At 38.3% G+C, this 19041-nt stretch overlaps 2 protein-coding genes across 7 annotated transcripts in view; both read right to left on the bottom strand.

The window, feature by feature from the left end:
• LOC103029679 (solute carrier family 2, facilitated glucose transporter member 9-like) overlaps positions 1–2332 on the bottom strand; it is a 1095244-nt gene extending 1092912 nt beyond the window's left edge. For all 6 annotated transcript variants that reach the window (XR_007429264.1, XR_007429263.1, XR_007429266.1 and 3 more), the window contains exons 1-5: positions 2218–2332; positions 1331–1426; positions 985–1145; positions 414–538; positions 191–320 (exon numbers count right to left, since the gene is read on the bottom strand). Coding sequence is in view for 1 of the 6 variants with exons in the window: in XM_049471443.1 (XP_049327400.1) it covers positions 191–320; positions 414–538; positions 985–1145; positions 1331–1426; positions 2218–2241 (536 nt within the window). In the remaining 5 variants the exon portion in view is untranslated. The remainder of the gene's footprint in view (positions 1–190; positions 321–413; positions 539–984; positions 1146–1330; positions 1427–2217) is intronic.
• A 6417-nt stretch (positions 2333–8749) lies between these two features.
• Positions 8750–18684, bottom strand: slc2a9l1 (solute carrier family 2 member 9, like 1). The gene is made up of 12 exons (XM_022682806.2): positions 18621–18684; positions 16563–16658; positions 15029–15189; positions 14805–14929; positions 14027–14156; positions 13776–13924; positions 12862–13049; positions 12253–12363; positions 10628–10729; positions 9894–9969; positions 9661–9788; positions 8750–9069 (listed from the first exon to the last, which is right to left on the bottom strand). The coding sequence occupies exons 1-12, from the start codon at positions 18642–18644 to the stop codon at positions 8887–8889; spliced, it is 1473 nt and encodes a 490-aa protein (XP_022538527.2). The 5' UTR covers positions 18645–18684; the 3' UTR covers positions 8750–8886.
• Between the last annotated feature and the right edge of the window lie 357 nt (positions 18685–19041).

The following is a 19041-nucleotide window of genomic DNA, read 5'->3' as shown; positions in this document are numbered from 1 at the left end:
ATAAAAAAATGTATGTCTAAATCCTCGAGAAGTTACATACTGTTGCTTTAAAGGCGGGTTGTTGGTCAACCCATTGGTTTTGGTAAAGTCCTTTATATAGATCTGTAATTAAACTCTGACAGATTATTAAATTTCCCCTACATAGACACCACTGCATTCCATACTTTCCATGATAAAAGTCAGGCCTTACCTTATCCCCATGACTTGCCCCGTCAGCTTTCCACTAGATAAGAAAATAGCCGTAGAAAGAGTGACCGTCCCTCTGATTTTCTTGGGTGAGCAGTCTCCCAGATACAGGACATGGATGCTGAAACCTAACCCTTAATGATAATGATAAAAAAACAGTTTGAACGTTTGTATTTCTATATGAAATTCTAAAGATATAGTTTAGTGGTATAGAAAGAGAGAGTTACCTGAGGTGAGTCCAAACAAGAAGCGAGCGAGCAGGATCATCTCAAACGAGTTTGCAGGTTTAGAGGCGATCATGATGCATAAAGCTACGACATTGATAGCGTTGTTGCAGATCATGGCTCTCTTTCTGTGAGAAAAACAACAGAAAATAAAATTGTAGTTTACTATTTTATTAAATAGCAATAATAGTTCTAGTACTTTTTCTCTTTATTAAATATACAGTATCAACTTGCAAGTTAGCAACTTTAAAAAGACAGATTTGTCTCTGGCAAATATGTATATAATTACAGGTGTAATCTGATTAGACTCTGGCTTTTAAAGGCATAAAAAAGTGTTCCCCCCACTGTCTTATATAAAGGCTCTTATAGGCTACTTTGGGTTGCCTCTCGTGCAGTGCTTTCACTAGGCACTTTTCATCAGGATACTGCTCACATACACACAGCAAGGATTTTCCCAGAAATGTCTCCCCCAGATTGCAACACTTCCTTGGCCTGTCTGGTTGCCAGATTAGTCCCTAATCAAGCATTTACTGCCTAAACTTCCAGTCTCCCAGTTGGTGCAAAGATCTCTCACCTGCCCAGTTTGTTGGTGACGCTCCGGACACTTATGGACCCAAACAGTGCACCCAAAGCAAAGACGGACGTCACAGCCGACCAGATAAACGTGACAGTATTCTCTACTGGAGCTTCTCCATACCGGTGAGTCCAGCTGCTGTTTATAAAACGCTGAATGTACTGTGGACAGACAGCGTGAGTTTCTGATGAGCTTAAGGTTAAGTTTTATATAATTATTAAGATCAGTATACACACAGTATATGGGTATATACACAGTATATAACATGCCAGAATAAAAACATCTACTCAGCCTTCCAACATGTTAATGTCTCATAGGAGACAACTTTAAAAAGTTCTAAACTTACTGGAGCTGGTGAGCTAATCAGCGTGATGTTGCATCCCATTGGAAAAGATCCTCCCAGTCCAAGAACTATTATGAGAAGCAGAGCCTTCCCCCGAACCTGAAACAACAGAAAATACATTAAGTGATAATAAACACTGATATGTGTTTTCCTTAAATAAAAATCCAGCAGAACCAAAAGAGAAAGGGCAGCTGAACATTGGCAAAGTGACAGTAAAGAATCAGTTCAGTCTAGTTAAAGCCAGTTTAAACTTGATACTAATGTAACAGTAGCTCCATTATGATTAATGTTTTATGAATAACTAAAAACTATGATGCGTAGAAACATTACAGCCTTTGTGTCATTTACAAGATGTTTCTAAGTTCAGTGTTTTTGAATTTTTGATCCTGGAAAAAAAAAATATATATATATATAATTTTTTAAAATAAATTTTCTCTTCCCTCCATCATTCGCTCCCGTAAGGCCAAACTGTCCTACAGAAACTGTCTGTTTCCAGCTAAGAGTAAGTAAGCTGTACAGGACTAGGATAGTAACATTAGCTGAGCTAACTTTGCCTCAGCATTTGTTTGTTTACAAAAAGCCTTGTTGCCTTTCTCAATGTGAATTACAGTCAACTGTGATCTACTGAGGCCTACAGTATTTATCTAATATATGATCCGAATATTTTCTCCTCACTAAAAGTCTGAACAACATAAAGAGACAACATCTTATTCTGAAGCATCACAGCAGTGTTTGAATTGACTTCAGAGAATGATGGATCAAGTTTAAATTAAAAACAAAAAATGAGCTTTTAGAGCATCATTATGTTGAATTCTTTCAAATACTTTTTTTTTTTACACTTAAGGCATAATGTCAACAAACTATATAAATACAGCGTAACATTTGCCTACCAGTTGCCTCAACAAGCTCTCCATGTTGGTCCACCTCAGCAGCTTTGTGAGAATGACAGGTCGGGTTGACCGGATGCTTAATAAAGACCCTGTTAGGCATCTGGAGCAACAAGTTTAATTTTTGACACAACTTTAAAATGTCCTGCTGGCATGACATTTCAAAGCTGTGTTAGATGAGTCTGCAAAAAATTGACCAAAGCAAAAACTATGTTTGGGCAACCCTGATCACATGATGTTCTATTTTCTGTAGAGGGCACATTTTGTAATTCACATTTTGTGTCATTTTTTACATTGTATGTACTGCTAATACTGTTTAATTTATTAACTAATGCAACAAGCATCAGTTTTGGTAAGTGTAAAGATTTTTGGGCATTTTTTATATCTGTTTTTTTTAACAAATAATATCTGCAAAATAAAGAAAAAATCACACTTCCACACTTTTTTTCCTGAATTTACTGAATTAAAGGCACACTAGGTAGGATTTCCTTGATTATTGAACTTTTTAAAGAAGTGAAATTAAAGCATGAAACTCACTGCAGCGCTGCATTGAGGTGTAATAGGAGGAATAGCGGTGCTCTCGTGTCTGTGCCGGGCTGCTCTGAGCTCAAACCAGACTCTGTCAGTTTTCCAAGGCGGCCGCGACCAACGCTCGCGAGAACTGCGCCTCTTACCTGAACTGCGATCTGCTTTCCGACCTGTATGTAGTTCTAACAGTTCTACAATGACTACAAAAACCCATTATTTGGAGTTGGTTAATTCTTTACAGAAGCTAACTAATAGTGATGGGCACAGCAGCTCTTTTAGATTAACTGAATCATTAGAATCCGTTCACTAAAAAGATTTGTTGAAAAATTTGTTCATTCGTTCGAATGAATCTATTGTGCTGTTCGTCTGTGCTGTACCAGAGAAGCTCCAGATAAAGACAGATTACAAGTAAATCGGTGTGTATTTCTGTTTTGTAAGGAGCTTAAAATGTTAGTAAGAGTGTTAAAAGGTTATTAAAACAACCAGAGTGTAAATATGTGAGGTATAAGTTGAGTTAAAGTGTTTGTTTTAACTGCTAAAGCTGTAGGCTAGCAGGCGGAAGCTAGCAGCGATTAGCATTTGCGATTAGCATTAGCTATCGGGTTAAATGTGTAAATACATCATGTTAAGTGTAAAATATGGCTGTTTTAAAGCTTAGATTGCAGTAAATTGCCCCAAACTGAAATATACATTTTAGTCTGGGGCTTGTAAAATATTTTACTGATACTTGTGTTTTTGTTTCAATATTATTGCATGCTGTGCTTGTTTTGTGGTGAGGGCTAACAGTGCTACTCTGTAAACACGCTGTTTTATTAGTTGTAGACACAGACATACCTGTCAAGTCTCCCGTTTTGGCCGGGAAACTACCGGATTTTACTCCTCTTTCCCACCGTCCTCCCGTTTTAGTATTTTCCCGTAAATTTCCCGTATTATATTAAAATAAAAAGATATAGAGACAGGGCACTGACCGCTCTGTGTCTCCTAAGCAATCGTGGAGCCGGATCAAAGAGAAAGTCCCGCCTTTCAGGAGAAACAGCCAATCAGCTTGCAAAGGGGGGTCAGTGTGGGGAAGCCCCTCGTCGCTGTGAGTTCAGGCAGCTAGTTGGAGCAGCTGATGTTAAAACAGATCTGGATATACAGCGATTTTTCTAAAAGAAAGGTAACGGTAGGCTAATCATGTAAACTGTGATGAGATTTGTCTGATAGCTGCTTAAAAATACCTGTCTTAAAATGGAAGGGATACTGAACCTTCGTTGGGCTGGTGGGACGACTTTAAGCGGACAGAGGAAAATATCCCTTATTTTTAAATCTAAAAATTGACAGGTATGGACACAGAAGACATGTCTTGTTTCAGTCGTGATTACAATAAAGTAAACATTACATGCTAAAAGACACAATTTGATGATGGTTGTAATTATTTTCGAGTGCTTTTTACTTTCTGATGGAAAAAGTAGCTTACATGCAGGTGGATTTTCCACTATTTATGTAGTACATAACAGTCTACTGTACTTATGTAAAATACTGTATATGGAACTGTAGGGGGAGCCCACGAGCACAAAATCTCAATCCTACCTAGTGGAGCTCTAAAGGTTGGTTAAAAATGAGCGTTTTTGTTGTTCATATTAAATACAACTAAATACAAATTACTCTGTGAGAGCCCCTTCATGGACAGCTAGCTGTACACATGCATTTCTGGACAAGCTAAATTATATATAAGAAATATTAGTTCTGAAGAGTAACTGTTTATTATACCTTGGGTGTATTGACAAATATCTTTCAATTATGATTACTTAACTTAGTATCTATAATTACATAATCATTGTGTGAAACCTTGTATTTTATATGCATTAACCAAGACTCACAGTGTATTTTATACACATTTATATAGAAGATTAACCAATAATCACAATATATATTCTTTACATATATAGTAAAACATTGTTTGATCAGGCATGTGACTAACACAGACTTTATTATGACAAATTAACCTACATGATACATAAGGCATTTACTAACACATAGGATCTATTGGATGGCGTACTAACCACACGCTACTAACACATTAACATATAACATATGAAATCTATATATTGCGTAGCTCATGCTTGAAGCATTTCGTTCACTGCATGTCTCTGACTAACGGCCATCAATCATCAGCTAGTGCACTCTGTACGAACTGAATTGATACAAAGGAGACTTCGGGACGAACAGTGCGGCCTTTCTCTCTCTGTGCGTGCAAAGTCCTTCACCTACCAAAGCGGGAGGAGGACGAGCGCACATAGGGAGGACGGCGCTGTCCAATTCCTGAAACAATGCCACACTGTCCGACTGGATACAGTCAAGGCCAAACACTGATGGTCCGGGCAGACACGTGAAATGGATTACTAACACGTGAAATTATGCATACTAACATGAGATGATTTTAGCAACGCCTCATCAGCAGGTTTCACGTCATTTGGGGTATAAACATGGAGTCAGATCAGAGGGGGGTCAGAACTTAATGCTGGGACGGCTGTTAAACTGTCTTTCTGTGTGTATGGTTCTCCTGAGCTCAGTAATAAATACTTGGTTTGCTTTCAACTTCACTCCACCTGTCTGCAACTCTCTATCAAACGAACACGTAGGGGAGTTGTACCCCGGATGAGGTGTGGACCCATCTTTCATTTTCTTTTCTACAACAGTTCCGAACCTTATCAAAGATGTGAGTCAACTCCTAATTCCCAGTGAAGCAAATGTACATGTAAATTCCCACTGACAGTGGACAACACAGTGGGTATTTGTGATAGTTTAAGGATGAGTGGCCAAAAGGTTACCAGATAGAGGTGTTGATGAGATGTAAAAAAAAAAAAAAATCTCTGGAATCAGGTAAGTCTTTTTTAATTTTTTTATTTGCGACAACAAAAACAAAATTAAACATAAATGAAATATACACTACCCCGGTTAGCAGTGCTACACAGCCCTGGTTAGCAGGGCTAGCCAGCCGAGGTTAGCGCTAGTAAATGCCGCCTGGTAGCGCTAGACTGAGGAACCCTGAGTGTTCCAGTAATCCAGGATGCTATCAGCTGTTGGTTCATCCCATGTTGCTTGTTTTAACACTGCAAACCCACAGACTACAGTATTATATATTCACCTCTGAACGGCAAAAGAGCTAGCTTTGTAGTTAGCAGCTAATGCTAATGCTGCTGCACCCAGCCTTAGAGCTGGAGAAACATCACTGAAAACTCACCCGTATAACACTGTACTTCAGCGGAGTGGCTTTACTGCTCCTTAATACCTGACTGGTAAAAATCATACATAAGGAGCACCAGATTGGTGCAGATAAGGTGCACTGTTGATGTTTGGAAAAATGAAAGGATTTTCATTTAGCAATTTTACCAGAATAGGGAGACAGTAAAAACCTCCAACAACCAGCAGTTCTGTCTTAAAACGGCAGCTGGTTGAGACCCTTATTCACTCTTTACACTAAAACCAGAAGGGTGAATAATAATAAGGCTCAAACCAGTGGAACCACTACAACCAAACTAAACAAACACACATATAACCCATCTATAAACCATATAAACACCTATAACCTCCTCTGTCCAACCAACAAAACATCCCACAAATAACCCTAAAATAATCCCTAGTGTTGCACATGCAAATCTGTAGCTTACATCAGCCTGTTTTAATTACACGGCCCTCGGGACGGACAGAGTCCAGTTTAGTTGGGCAACCCCAGTCTGTCTACAGTTTAACATTTTCTACACACATTTTCTAGAGATAGGTGAAAGGTGAAGCCAGTGTGGCCTAGTATTCCTTCTGTCGACCACGAGACTGTTTACTGATCCTGGTCAAACAGTACTGTGGTGGACATCTGAGACAATGATTGTTTATTTATTAAAAAACAGCAACAATAAAATAAATACAAATAAACAAACAAATAAAGACACAATACATTATGATACACAGAAAGAGCAAACGTCATGGGATAGCAGTACAAATGGTAAAAAAAATGTATCATGAATTGTTAACTACAGGCAATGTAGTAGGCTCGGGAATGCCCAAACGTATAAGTTGAGGTGAGGTGTTATCTTGTGAGTGAGACCAAGCACTGGGTTGTACCAGCGTGCTCATGGCAAGGAAATGAGTTATCAGAGTTGAAGTGAGGCCTGATAGTGGGTGCCAGATGGATGGTACGTTCCTTTTCATTCCATTCCACTGCAGTATAAATATAAATTTGTTTGTGAGAGCCTCCCTTGTGGACAACTAGCTGAGCACATGCATTTGTGGACAAGCTGAGAGATACAAAAGCAGTGACGGAAGTGTTTTGAAGTGAAAGAAGCATGGGGACTGAAGATGTGTAGGCCATATTAAACATTCCTTGATCCACAGTGTTACATGTTTACGGAAAAAAGGTCAGGGAATGCGTAAATTGCTGCTGGCCGTGGACAATGCCTTATTTTTTAGCTTTAATGGGCCATGAAAAAAAAATGATGGGACACAACACTTCTCCCTGTCCAATGACATGTGGCATTTTGTTGCCACCAAGTGTCCGAAAAATGCTTGGTCCCCAAAATTGCTAAACATCAACCTAAATATATGAGGTCAGTTCTACTGCATTAGAAAGCTGGTGATTGGTGGGCGATGGGGAATAGCTGTAACGCTCAGATTAATCCAGTAGGTTTTCCTCTTGTGAGATGAGGACGGATGGAGGATGGAGTCTCAGATAAAACAGCTCGTTAAAGCAGAGAGATAGTGTCAGTTATAATCAGACTAGTCTAATAGCACAGTGCCTGTATTTAAACTGTAAAATGAGGCCGGGCTGAGCAGGGCTGTCTGGCAGCTGTTGATAAGGGGGAAGCCCTTCTGAACAGAAATGAACTGGGGGTCCCACTGGAGTTCTAAGGCATTTAAATACGATGGAGGAATTAATTAATAGAGGGCTGAGTCTGATGCACACATACATACTGTGTACTGGTCTATTGGGACACTGGTGTAGATAAATTTGTCTACTAAAAATTTTTTATTTGTTATGAGGTACTGCTTGGTCTCAGAATGTAGGAGCTGTGTTGGGCCCATTCCATCATTTTTTCATTCTTTTTAAAATGTCTAGTGCTGTCACGCGACGCTGCTCTCTTCACAGCGTTGATAACGTTCATACAGTTCTTCATAATATGGCTTATGACATCTTGTAAAAGGAATGAATCAGCTGTTTGAAAATTATATATTTTCTAAGTCAAAATAAGTCAAAGACAATTTGTGAGTACAACATTGTGAGAATAATAATTGTTTATTCATTTAATAAACAAAATTACTAAATGCAGTGTGCAAGAGTAAAGGTACATTATAAATACTGCATATTATTATTTTCCCAATATTAAAAAAGTCCTAAAATAAATATAAATTGTGTCTAAAATGTGCAAACAATGTACAGGACAGCTTTTAAAATATATTCCAAACATTTATCCTAACTTTTGCATAAGACTGTAGGTAGCCTTCAAAGTGTCACAGTAAAAAAACAGTAGAAACATTCATAAATTCATAAATTAACTAAATTAGTAAAGAGAATTTTGAACAGTAGATCCAACATGTAAACTAAAGCAATAGTCAAGTTAAGATGGGACATCCTCTTAAATCCTCTTAGGAACGTTATGTAAGGACAATATTCTGGGAATAATGTTCTTTAGCTTTGCATTGTTTTTAGGTCTATTTTGGCCATTACACTACTGTACTTCTGTGATAAACGTGTTATCACAGTTATCACACGTGTTATCACTGTGATCAAAATCTGTGAAAAACTGTGAGATTTTAGCACTCCCTGCAAGCAAGCATTTTAGGGACATTTTTTGTGTTATACATAATATACAGTATGTTGCATATAATGCAATGAAAATGTTTCTAAAACATTGTAGGAACATAAGGAAAGAGTGAGAAGAAAGGTAATAACTGAGAATTCTGCTTCTGCTAGATGTATTAATAAATACAAATGTTAATGTCAGGAAAAAGACAAAATAAACATACAGCGGTATCTATGTATTGTGCAGTTTTTATGCACCTACAATGATTTTAGTACAAAAATAAATAAAAAGTAAATCTCGTAAATTCAGCAGACAGACTGCTGTTTCACATCTGTTGCATTTTATAACAGTCTGACTTTTTTTTCTTCTACAGTCTGGTCTCCAAGCATTTGTTATCAGCGGATGAGCTACAGAGTCTGATGTTCCTGAAATCTTCAGAGATTTCCAGTGGAGTTTTACCCTTCGTCTCTGGTAGGATGAAATAAATGTAAAGAGATGCACTGAAACACACACAGGAGAAGAGTGCGAAGCTGAAGGACTTCATAGTGGCCTGAAGAACACAAAAGAGGGAGGAGGATCAGCTGAGCATGACTGGAATATTAGCGAATCGGGCAGTGGTTCTCAAACAAGTTCCCCAAGACCTATAGGTTGGTTCAGATTTGTTTGAGCCAATAACTGTGAACCATCTGGAGGTCTTTGCTGACCAAGTAAAGAACCACACCAAGGATCTTGGACCTCCTTGTTGACCATGGCCATCAGCAGCCAGAGTCTGAGCGAGCACAATTGGCCGGGGTCTCTCTGGGTTAATAGACGGCACTTGCTTCCCACATTACCATTAAGACAAAGTTGGTCAGCACAGGTGTCTGTTAGCTGATATATCAAAGCTGGGGATCTGGCACTTTCCTCCCACCCAGGTTAAAAGAGGTGGGGTCCGTCTTAAAATGTATCAGAGGAGGCATGTACTAGTCTTTACCCTCCTAGTTTTGAGGGCATTACCAGTGATAGGAGGAGTCTTAATGACTGGGGGGTGGGGGTTGGGTAATTGTCCTTCCAAATTGGGAAACAAATGGTCATCTTGGTCACTACGGTCACCAAAAACAGAATTTGAAAGTATGGTTATATGAGGTAACAGAAAACTTACTAGAAGAAAAGGGAAAATGAATCCCAGCAGAAAGAAGCCGGCCCACATCAGAATCCCGATGAACACAAACGCAGCAGATCGATACGACTGGATAAATACCTCGTGGCTGAGAGATGGTATCACCCCAGCTGTCAATCAAAGACAAATTACAGATTATAGACTGTAAAAATGGCTTTGATATCTCTGCTCTAATAACTGTATGTAGGGTTGAATGTTTATATGCGGTAGTTTACCTGGTCCTCCACCAAAACAGATGACAAACAGGAATATGAGGCCCACGGTGCTGTACGGAACCCAGAAGGAGTAATCCTGGTAATGTAAGAGAGTATATATTAGTAATCATAATTTAAAGTGTATGACAGGCAAAGACCACCTTTCTCACATTGGCTAATGTTAATGTTCATGAGTCAAATTCCAATATGTTTGTACAAATTCCAGTCTAAAATCCTTCCTTATCCCATCTGTGAAACATGGTGGTGGTTGTATCATGTTTTGGGCCAAAATGGACCAATAAATTCTAAATCAGGGGCAATCAGGGCAGTTAAGTCTGGTCATGCAGCAAGACAATGACCCTAAATACAGAATTAATTCTACCAAAGAATGGTTAAAGAAGAATAAAGTTCTTTAAAATGGGGATAAAATGGGCAAACATTTGCAGGACCAATCAAAAGTTACATGACAGACACTAAAAAGACAATGGGTCACATGTTTTTGATAGTCCTAGATATGTAATATTGATTAATTTTCCTCCAGAAATACATGACAAGGCCCCTTATCTACTTTTAAGATAACTTTTTAATCACATTTTGGTCAGATTTATACAGAAACATGCAAATTAAAAGGAGTTCACAAACTTTGAAACACAGTGATATACAGTATGGTTATATTATAGCTTCAAAATTATTTTCAGTAGCATGGCTGACTCAAAACACATGAATGTAGCTAATTGGACAGCTAAGATAGTCACCTTTAGCTCCAGAGTGAGGGTGATCAATGCCATAATGATGGACATGGACCCAAAACCTCCCCAAAGCAGAACTCTCCTGCCCACACGGTCAATCAGCATACCCTGTATAAACACACACAGATAGAAAACATACAGTCAGAGGCGGTTCTTTAATTAGGCAAACCTAGGCATTTGCCTAGGGCCTCGACCAAATCTGTCCTCCATAGGGGCCCCCAAATCTGACCATCCCAGCTACAGTAAATACACCAAAAACAATGTTAATTTGTTACTTATGTAAAGTAAAGAAAAAACATATTTCTATTAAAAAAACAACAGAAATATCAGTAGAATACCGACTTAATGTCTAAATACTAATTGTCCAAACACACATACCCCCCTCCGTTGCTTGCATTGAAATAGTCCATAATATGATGACGTAGCAATGTGCGACGACGTGACTTCAAACCAAAACAGCGGGAACTGTACGCGACTAGAGTGACAGCTGTCACAGTGAAAATGAAGCGGAGTTATGAAAGTGGTTCTGCTAAACGAAAGAAACGGACAGAGAGCAAAAGAATCGCAGATGCACTGCCAAAATTCACCTCCTTTTTTACACCTCCTGGACCGATCAGTGTTTTTGGGGCCGATTCCGATCATCGATCGTCTTTCACCTCGATACCGATATTGGGCGGGCCAAATGCCACACAGGTCCCAGACAAACGTGGTAGAGAACCCTAGCAAACACTGGTAATTTACACTGATAGTAAATAAACACGAGTGTTACTGACCAAAATAAACGGGTTTTAGAAGAGATATAAGTTACTTGTAAATATGTATAAGAAAATACCTGACAAAATCTGATTTAATGACGTCAATAAACATCACTGTGACAGGCTAGTCGCAGTTTCACCTCAGCAAAGGACGAGGACGTGAATCACTTATCTAACCAGCCTTTACTGATTTCTGCCCCCAATAACCCTTTCAATAACCTCCAATAATAGCCTTTAATAGTCTTCAGTAGCCTTGCAGCCCCGGTGTGTTCACTAAACTCCGTAGTTATAAACATCCTGAGGTTAGCAGCGCGCTAACTGACCTGTTTATAATGTAATCCGAGCAGTGCCTCCGTGTCGGCTGCTCTAAACTGCTGCTGTTAGCTGCTTGGGCTGAAAGATGCAGTGTAGAGAGCTGTATTATCCGGTTAGTGGGGTTAAAACCTTTATTTTCTGCACAGATGATCTTTAGAAAAGCTGAGCCCTGTAGCCCGTGGCTGGGCTGTAGCTCTGACTGCTGCTGCAGCTCCGACTAGTGGTTGGATGAGGAACTGCAGCTTCCTGTACGCGAGCAGTTTCTCTGATTAACTGCTTAACCCTAAACTCCTGAATCAGATCGGTTAAAATCAGAAGAATATCTGCCGATCGCCGATTCCGTATTTTGGCTGAAAATCGGCCGATACCGATACACTGCCGATCGATCATTCCATCTCTAGTTATTTGGTTTATGTGTGTGTTTCAAGAATGAGGGCCCCTTGTTTATATTTTGCCTAGGGCCCCAAAATGACTAGATCCGCCCCTGCATACAGTATATACACAGTCAAAAAGGCTTAAGGCAAATATATTTTTTATATTTTGATGTACTGTGGAACTCACACATGTGAAGTTGGTGAGGATTTCAGATACCCCGAGTCCCAGCGTGACATAACGGATCTTATCAATTGAGATTCCTGCCTCCTCGAAGATGCTGAAAGAAAAGACACTTATCTGCGGAAACAGAAAAGGAAGGATCAGAAACCTATTTTTTCTGACCTCTTGGATGAGCTGTCACTGTGCTCTTGGAGTAATTTTGTTCGGCAGGTCACCACTGTCCCAAAACTTTAGAAATTACTTTATGACCTTTTCCAAACTGATAGATCTCAATTACATTCTTTTGAGTATCTTCGGGTCTACTTTGCTTTGTCAATCATTTTAAACCACAGTTAAATTATATAAAAATATATTTCAACTAGGGAAGCAAACACTTTTTGTTTAATGATCTAAAACATGCAAAAAATATAAGAAATCATTAGGGGGAAACACTGTAAATCTTGGACAGAAAACAAAGAGTTTTCCCCAGAGATTTTCCAAACAATTCCATGAATTTTAATGCTTTTAATTTTTTTTTTAAATATATTTAGAATAACTCTATACACTTGTGAAAGTGGGTTTATCAAACTCTAGTCGCAGAGTTGAGGTCCTGCACAGGTTTACTATATAACTCACCGCTGGGACACCGCCGAACTGGATAGCTGCATTGAGGACGAACATGGTGAGAAGCTGCCAGCGTACGCTCTGATCTCTCAGCAGCTCCAGCAGAGTCTTACTGCGCTCTCCTTTCTGAGCCGCCTGCTCCACCAGCATCTCCTCAATCTCCAGTTTATAATCACCCGGACCCCACAGACACTGCAGAGCTGCAATACACACACAATATAGCACTGCTGTCATGCAAAACCTCATATCTGCAAAATAACAACTTTACAGGAGAAGGAAAACACTAGAAATGCACAGAAATAAAAATGCTTGGCTAAAAATATTTTGTATTAATAGCCTAAATGTATTTTTATACTGCTTTTCAATGCAAACATATTTACAAAACTAAGAAACCACTTAAAAATTATGAGTTTCTTTGATTTTATTGAAAACCTCTGGAATATAATCGAGAGGAAGACGAATGATCACAAGCCATCAAACCAAGCAGCATAACATTATCCAAAAGCAGTGTGTAAGACTATTGGAGGAGAACATGCCACGATGCATGAAAACTGTGATTAAAAAAACAGGATTATTTTACCAAATATTGTTTTCTGAACTCCTAAAACTTTATAAATATAAACTTGTTTTATTTGCATTATTGGAGGTCCGAAAGCTCTGCGTCTTTTTCGTTATTTTGACTGTTTCTGATTTTCTGCAAATAAATGCTGTAAATGACAATATTTTTATTTGGAATTTGGGAGAAATGTTCCCTGTAGTTTATAGAATAAAAAAAACAAAACAAAATTAATTTTACTCAAATATAAACCTATAAATAGCGAAATCATAGAAACTGATTCAGCATCTGCATTGTGTGGTAGTGAAGACTGCTAAAGCCGAGACAAAGTCACGACCTAGAGGACCAGGACTATTTTAAATATAAATACCTTTTTTGCACTGTTCAGTGTTGCCCTTCTCTATCAGTAAGTATCTCGGTGCCTCAGGGAAGAAAGGCAGAGTTACCATCTGGATTATGGAGAAAAACGCTGGAACACCCAGCAGGATATTCCACCAGTCCTCCCGGCCCAGAATCTCACTGTGACACACATAAGGCAGATATTAGCATGGCAGCCTATACTGTATATTATTGTTAATACAGAGTTAAATGCATTGAAATATAGAGAAAATTAGGCCTTACCTTAGACCTGCGATCTGCCCTGTCATTTTTCCAACAGCTTTAAAAGTTGCGACTGTAAGCGTAACCATCCCTCTTATTTTCTTGGGTGAACTCTCTCCAAGATAGAGGATGTGGAGACTTCCACCCAGCCCTTAATAATCAACAGCAAAGAACAATCCTGAAACACTTTTACTGGGAAAATAATTCACTTTTTTTATCATAGATAAATATGTCAGAGTGTCTTTGCTATCGTAACAACGGGAAAAGTATAACTTGCGCAGCTCAAAAGTCTTTTACGCTATTTTTTAAGGAAGCAAAAGCATACTTTTTTTCTAATTTTACCATTTGGAGGAAAGCACAGTGACTCAGTTCCAATACATCAACTCACAGATGCCTTTTGCTGATCGGCATCACTCTAGGAGTGATGAAAGGAAAGAGCGCCATCTACACACCCAGAGAGAGCAAGGCCAATTGTGCTCTCTCAGGGATCTGGCAGCTGATGGCAAGCTGCATAAGCAGGATTTGAACCAGTGATCTCCCGATTAAAGTGGCAGCACTTTACGCTGCTAAATATTGAATGTTGCTGTGATTAATACAACATTTTTTAAGCGACTGACCCCACTAATATAAACATAATTTCATTTTGCCAATCTAACACTAAATCCTTGATTTAAATTTAAATATCCAAGGACTAGAAAAGGATTGAGATTATTTCGATTCATGTTTTTATTTAATGGACACCACTAATATTAATGTGTTTAATTTGTCTATGATTTAGGTGTGAAAAAGAGAGAGTTACCTGAAGTGAAGCCAAAAAAGAAGCGAGAGAGCAGGATCATCTCGAAAGAGTTTGCAGATTTAGAAGCAACCATGGTGCCCAAAGCTACGACATTGATGGCATTGTTCCAGATCATAGCCTTCTTTCTGTAAATGAGACAGTAATAGCAGTATGAAAATGCAATTTAAAATGCAATTCATTTACATTTACAGATGTTTTGTGTGGCAACAGGGTTACCCTCTCACCTTCCAAGTTGGTTAGAGAACCATCGGACACTGATAGACCCCAGAAGACCACCGAGAGCAAAGATTGACACAACAGCGGACCAGATGAACGTGACTGTGTTCTCTCCTGGAGCTTCTCCATAGCGCTGACTCCAACTGCTGTTTATAAAACGCTTTATGAACTGTGGACAGACACAACATGAGACATTTAAGACAATATGTTCTTCATATACACACACTGTACTGTTCAGGGGGTTTTGTAAGGAGTTTGTGAAATCTGAGAAAAAAAAAAAAAAATTATTTAAAAGTTTCCTCAAGTGCAGTTGCAAAGACCAGCAAAAACATTATGATGAAATTGGCACTCATCAGGAAAGAAAGAGCAAGAGTTACCTCTGTTGTCTAGGATACCAGTCTCAAAAACTGTAAGTAAACAGCATCCCATACAGAGTGGTTTGGTTTGTTTAACACCTTTAAGTTACTTCATGATTTCTTATGTGTTCCTTCATATATAGGAAAAAAAAATCAGAAGGTGTGTCCAAACTTTTGACTTTTAGATACTGCTAACTTACTTATTGTCAACAGTCTATTTTCTGAATCTGCACTGATGGGCGTGGTGGTCTGGAAGTGAGGTGAGTTCAGGTAAATTTCTGCCGTGATTCTATTTTGGCAGCAGAAAACACAGGTGCGCCACTGACTGAAATTAACCTAGACAACAGTCAGTCTTCAGGGTCCATTCCTATAGGTGTGCACAGCGCTGAATGCACAGGTCAGTATCCTCTGCTGAAACACATAAAAGCGTTGCCCTGTTAAGCAGAGGTGGAAAGTAATGAAATACATTTACTCAAATGACTGTAATTGAGTAGATTTTTTTTTGTAGTTTTTAAAATAGGTAATTTTACTTTTACTCAAGTACATTTTTTTACATACAAGTCAAAGTTGTACTTAGATTTTCAATTTTTACATTTTACATTGGAAAACTTCCCATTACTAAGTACATAAATTAATTGCTGAGGAAAAAAATACTGACAAATACTGCCTGAAAGGTCCAAATTATTTTTTGGAACAATAATTCATTAAAAAGATTAAATTTATGATTTGTACTTTTTTACATCAAATAATTAGTTACTATGTAACTTTTACTCAAAGTAAATTTTAAATTGAGTACTTTTTTACTTTTACTCGAGTAGATTTTTAGATGGGTACTTTTACCTTTACTTGAGTAGAATTTTAGCATAGTAATGGTACTTTTACTTAATTACAATTTTTCAGTACATTTTCCACCTCTGCTGTTAAGATACGAACGTGCCAAAGTCAGAGCACACCCGGCTCTTAGAGGGAATGACAAGTGGCACACTGATTGGTTTATTTCACGTTACGCCCAAAACACACCCATGATTATGTATGGTTATATAATTTAGCTTGTTTTGAGCTGCCCAAGGCGTTTTTTTTTGTGCCCTCACGATACCAAAGACACACAAACACGCCCTAAACCCAGCTGCGCCATATGCAATTGACCTATAGGTTGTTAAAATAGGACCCATTGAGTTAAACTCACCGGAGAGGGCGAGCTGATCAGCGTGTTGTGGCATCCTACTTGGAAGTTTCCCCCCAGCCCCAGAACTATGATGAAGAGCAGAGCCTTCCCCTGGACCTGGAAGAACAGAGCAGATTAGCAGAATTATAGATACTCAACTTAATTTACATGCGTTCATTATCAAAAACTGACGTGCACATTTTTCCTCTGTTAAAATCATGCCCGTGTGAAATTATGTCTGAAATAATTTCCTCATTCTGCAGTATCTGATTACGGGATATTCCAAATTGGCAGTAAAACAGACGTTTACAATAGAAGATGATCAGACACTGACCCAGGCTCAGTTTATTAGATATTAAATCATTTTTATGTGAAACCTAAATAATTATACTGAATATTTTACAGTTGCACTCCAGCTAAAACAGACACAAAGCCAACATAAAGACCATTATTTTAATTATGACTAACTTTGACCAGGCTGGACTGGGAACTTAATTCAGCCCTTGACTTTTTTCTAGACCAGCCCACTACAATTACATCAACTTTCCTAAGGGACAGACACTAATAGTCTACTCATGTGTTAAGCAATGAATTACAAATACTTCGTTACCTTACTTAAGTAGGAATTTTGGTTATTTATAATTATCTAAACTTTCTACTCTGTACATTTTAAAAATAGCCACATTAATCCTATTTAATTTCCTTTTTTTATTCCGGCTTCTTATCGTTAAAAAAAAAACCCTATCTGTTACGTTCTTGTCCTTTTTTGTCTCTCTCCTGTTTTTCCTGCCCTCCTGTTCGTTTATTTAACTTTCCGAGCACATGGCCCTCTCTGTGTTCTCCTTGTCTCTGCCCATGGTGCCTATTCAGTGCTCCCACCTGTGTTCATTTGTAGCTCCGCCCCTTTGTTACCTGCTCCCAGTTGTTTCTTGTTTTCTGTTCCCTCTATTTGTATTTAAGCCCCTGTGTTTTAAGTGTTAGTTTGTTGGTTCTTGTACGTTGTCACGTCGGTTAGGTTGCTGTTTCTTGTCTGAGGTTATTGCTTGCTTTTGTTAGTTAGTCCTGTTTGTTTATTATTAAACCTGTTTTTGTGTTTATTTCTTTGATTTATTCCTGTTTCAATAAAGTTATATGTATATTATTTGCAATTGCGTCCGCTCCACATGCGCTCCTTTCTCTGCTGCAACCTGACACTATCCAGATAAATCTTTCCATCCAGATAGAGTGAATCTGATTGCATTGGATGTAGAGAAGTATAAACCTATACCATTCTGACACCCTATTGGTTTATACTGTGATCCATCACATCTGCACCTCACGTCACGCCCACACTCCAGCAAGAACATAGCAGACGTATGTAGGCTAGAATGACTTTGGCTGTTTAGTATGATTTTTTCAGTTGATGTGATTATGTTTTAGGCTAAGGGAGGTGGCATGTCTGTAATTGGCTAACTGGCTGATACTGTGGACCAATGCACAATGTTTAACAATATTTGAATCAGGTTCTATTTTTAGCTCTTTCAGTAGCCCACACACAGAGCGGACCACCAGGAACGGTCCCGATACTCCCTATGGCCAGCCCATCCATGACTCTGTAATATATGCCTGACCGTCTGTAATATACCAATCTTTTATTTTCCATCATTGACAATACAAGTCTGACAAGTTTTCTCGTGCATAGAAATAGGAATTCTTTACAGCTTTGACTGGGTTCAACTGGCAAAACAGTAAAGAATTCCCATTTCTATTTAGGGATCATGTAGATCTGTGTCTTTTTTTGATATTTGATACCAAATGAGATGGCAGAATATATATATTTTTTTTACATTATTTGTCTTACCCACCTAAAGCATTAAAACAAATTTTGTAGTTAAACAATATTTTAAATATATTAAGCTTTCAGCTTCAGCTTAATATTATTTACCGTACTTCATACTAACAGCATATATATGATCCGTAATACAGTATAAATAACAAGTGGCAATTGATTCACATAAAAAAAATATTACTCACTCAAGTATATAAGTCATAAGTGATTAACAAGTTTAAAAAATAATAAAAATAAAAGTTTGGACCTACCAGTTGCTTTAGCAAGTTGTCCATGTCCGTCCTCTAGAGAGTCTGTGTAAGAGTGATGAATCACGTTGACTAAACACGCGTTGGACTCTGTTAGGTATCTCGACTAATAAGATTAATTTTTTACACCAGCTCAAAACGTCATGATTATATCCATCTTCCTAGAGGAAAATCACAGTGACCCATCAAGACTGGACATTTCCGGGCTGTATATTGATTCATTCCACATTAGTCACAATTACAAGGGTAAAAATTGGGTTTTTTGGGGTTTTATTTAAATTTATGTCATCTCAATATATTATTATCTTGTAGCCTCAATATGCACTCGTTGACAAAAACAATATGCACATTGAATTGCTGCAGAAATAATTTGTTTATTAACTGACATAACTGATATATGACTGCCAGACATGCCTTTGCAACA

Source organism: Astyanax mexicanus, chromosome 24 (genome assembly GCF_023375975.1).
Source record: "Astyanax mexicanus isolate ESR-SI-001 chromosome 24, AstMex3_surface, whole genome shotgun sequence".
In the NCBI taxonomy this organism is placed as follows: Eukaryota; Metazoa; Chordata; class Actinopteri; order Characiformes; family Acestrorhamphidae; genus Astyanax; species Astyanax mexicanus.
The sequence above is the reverse complement of the archived record's forward strand: the minus strand, read 5'-3'. Positions and strand labels throughout refer to the sequence as shown.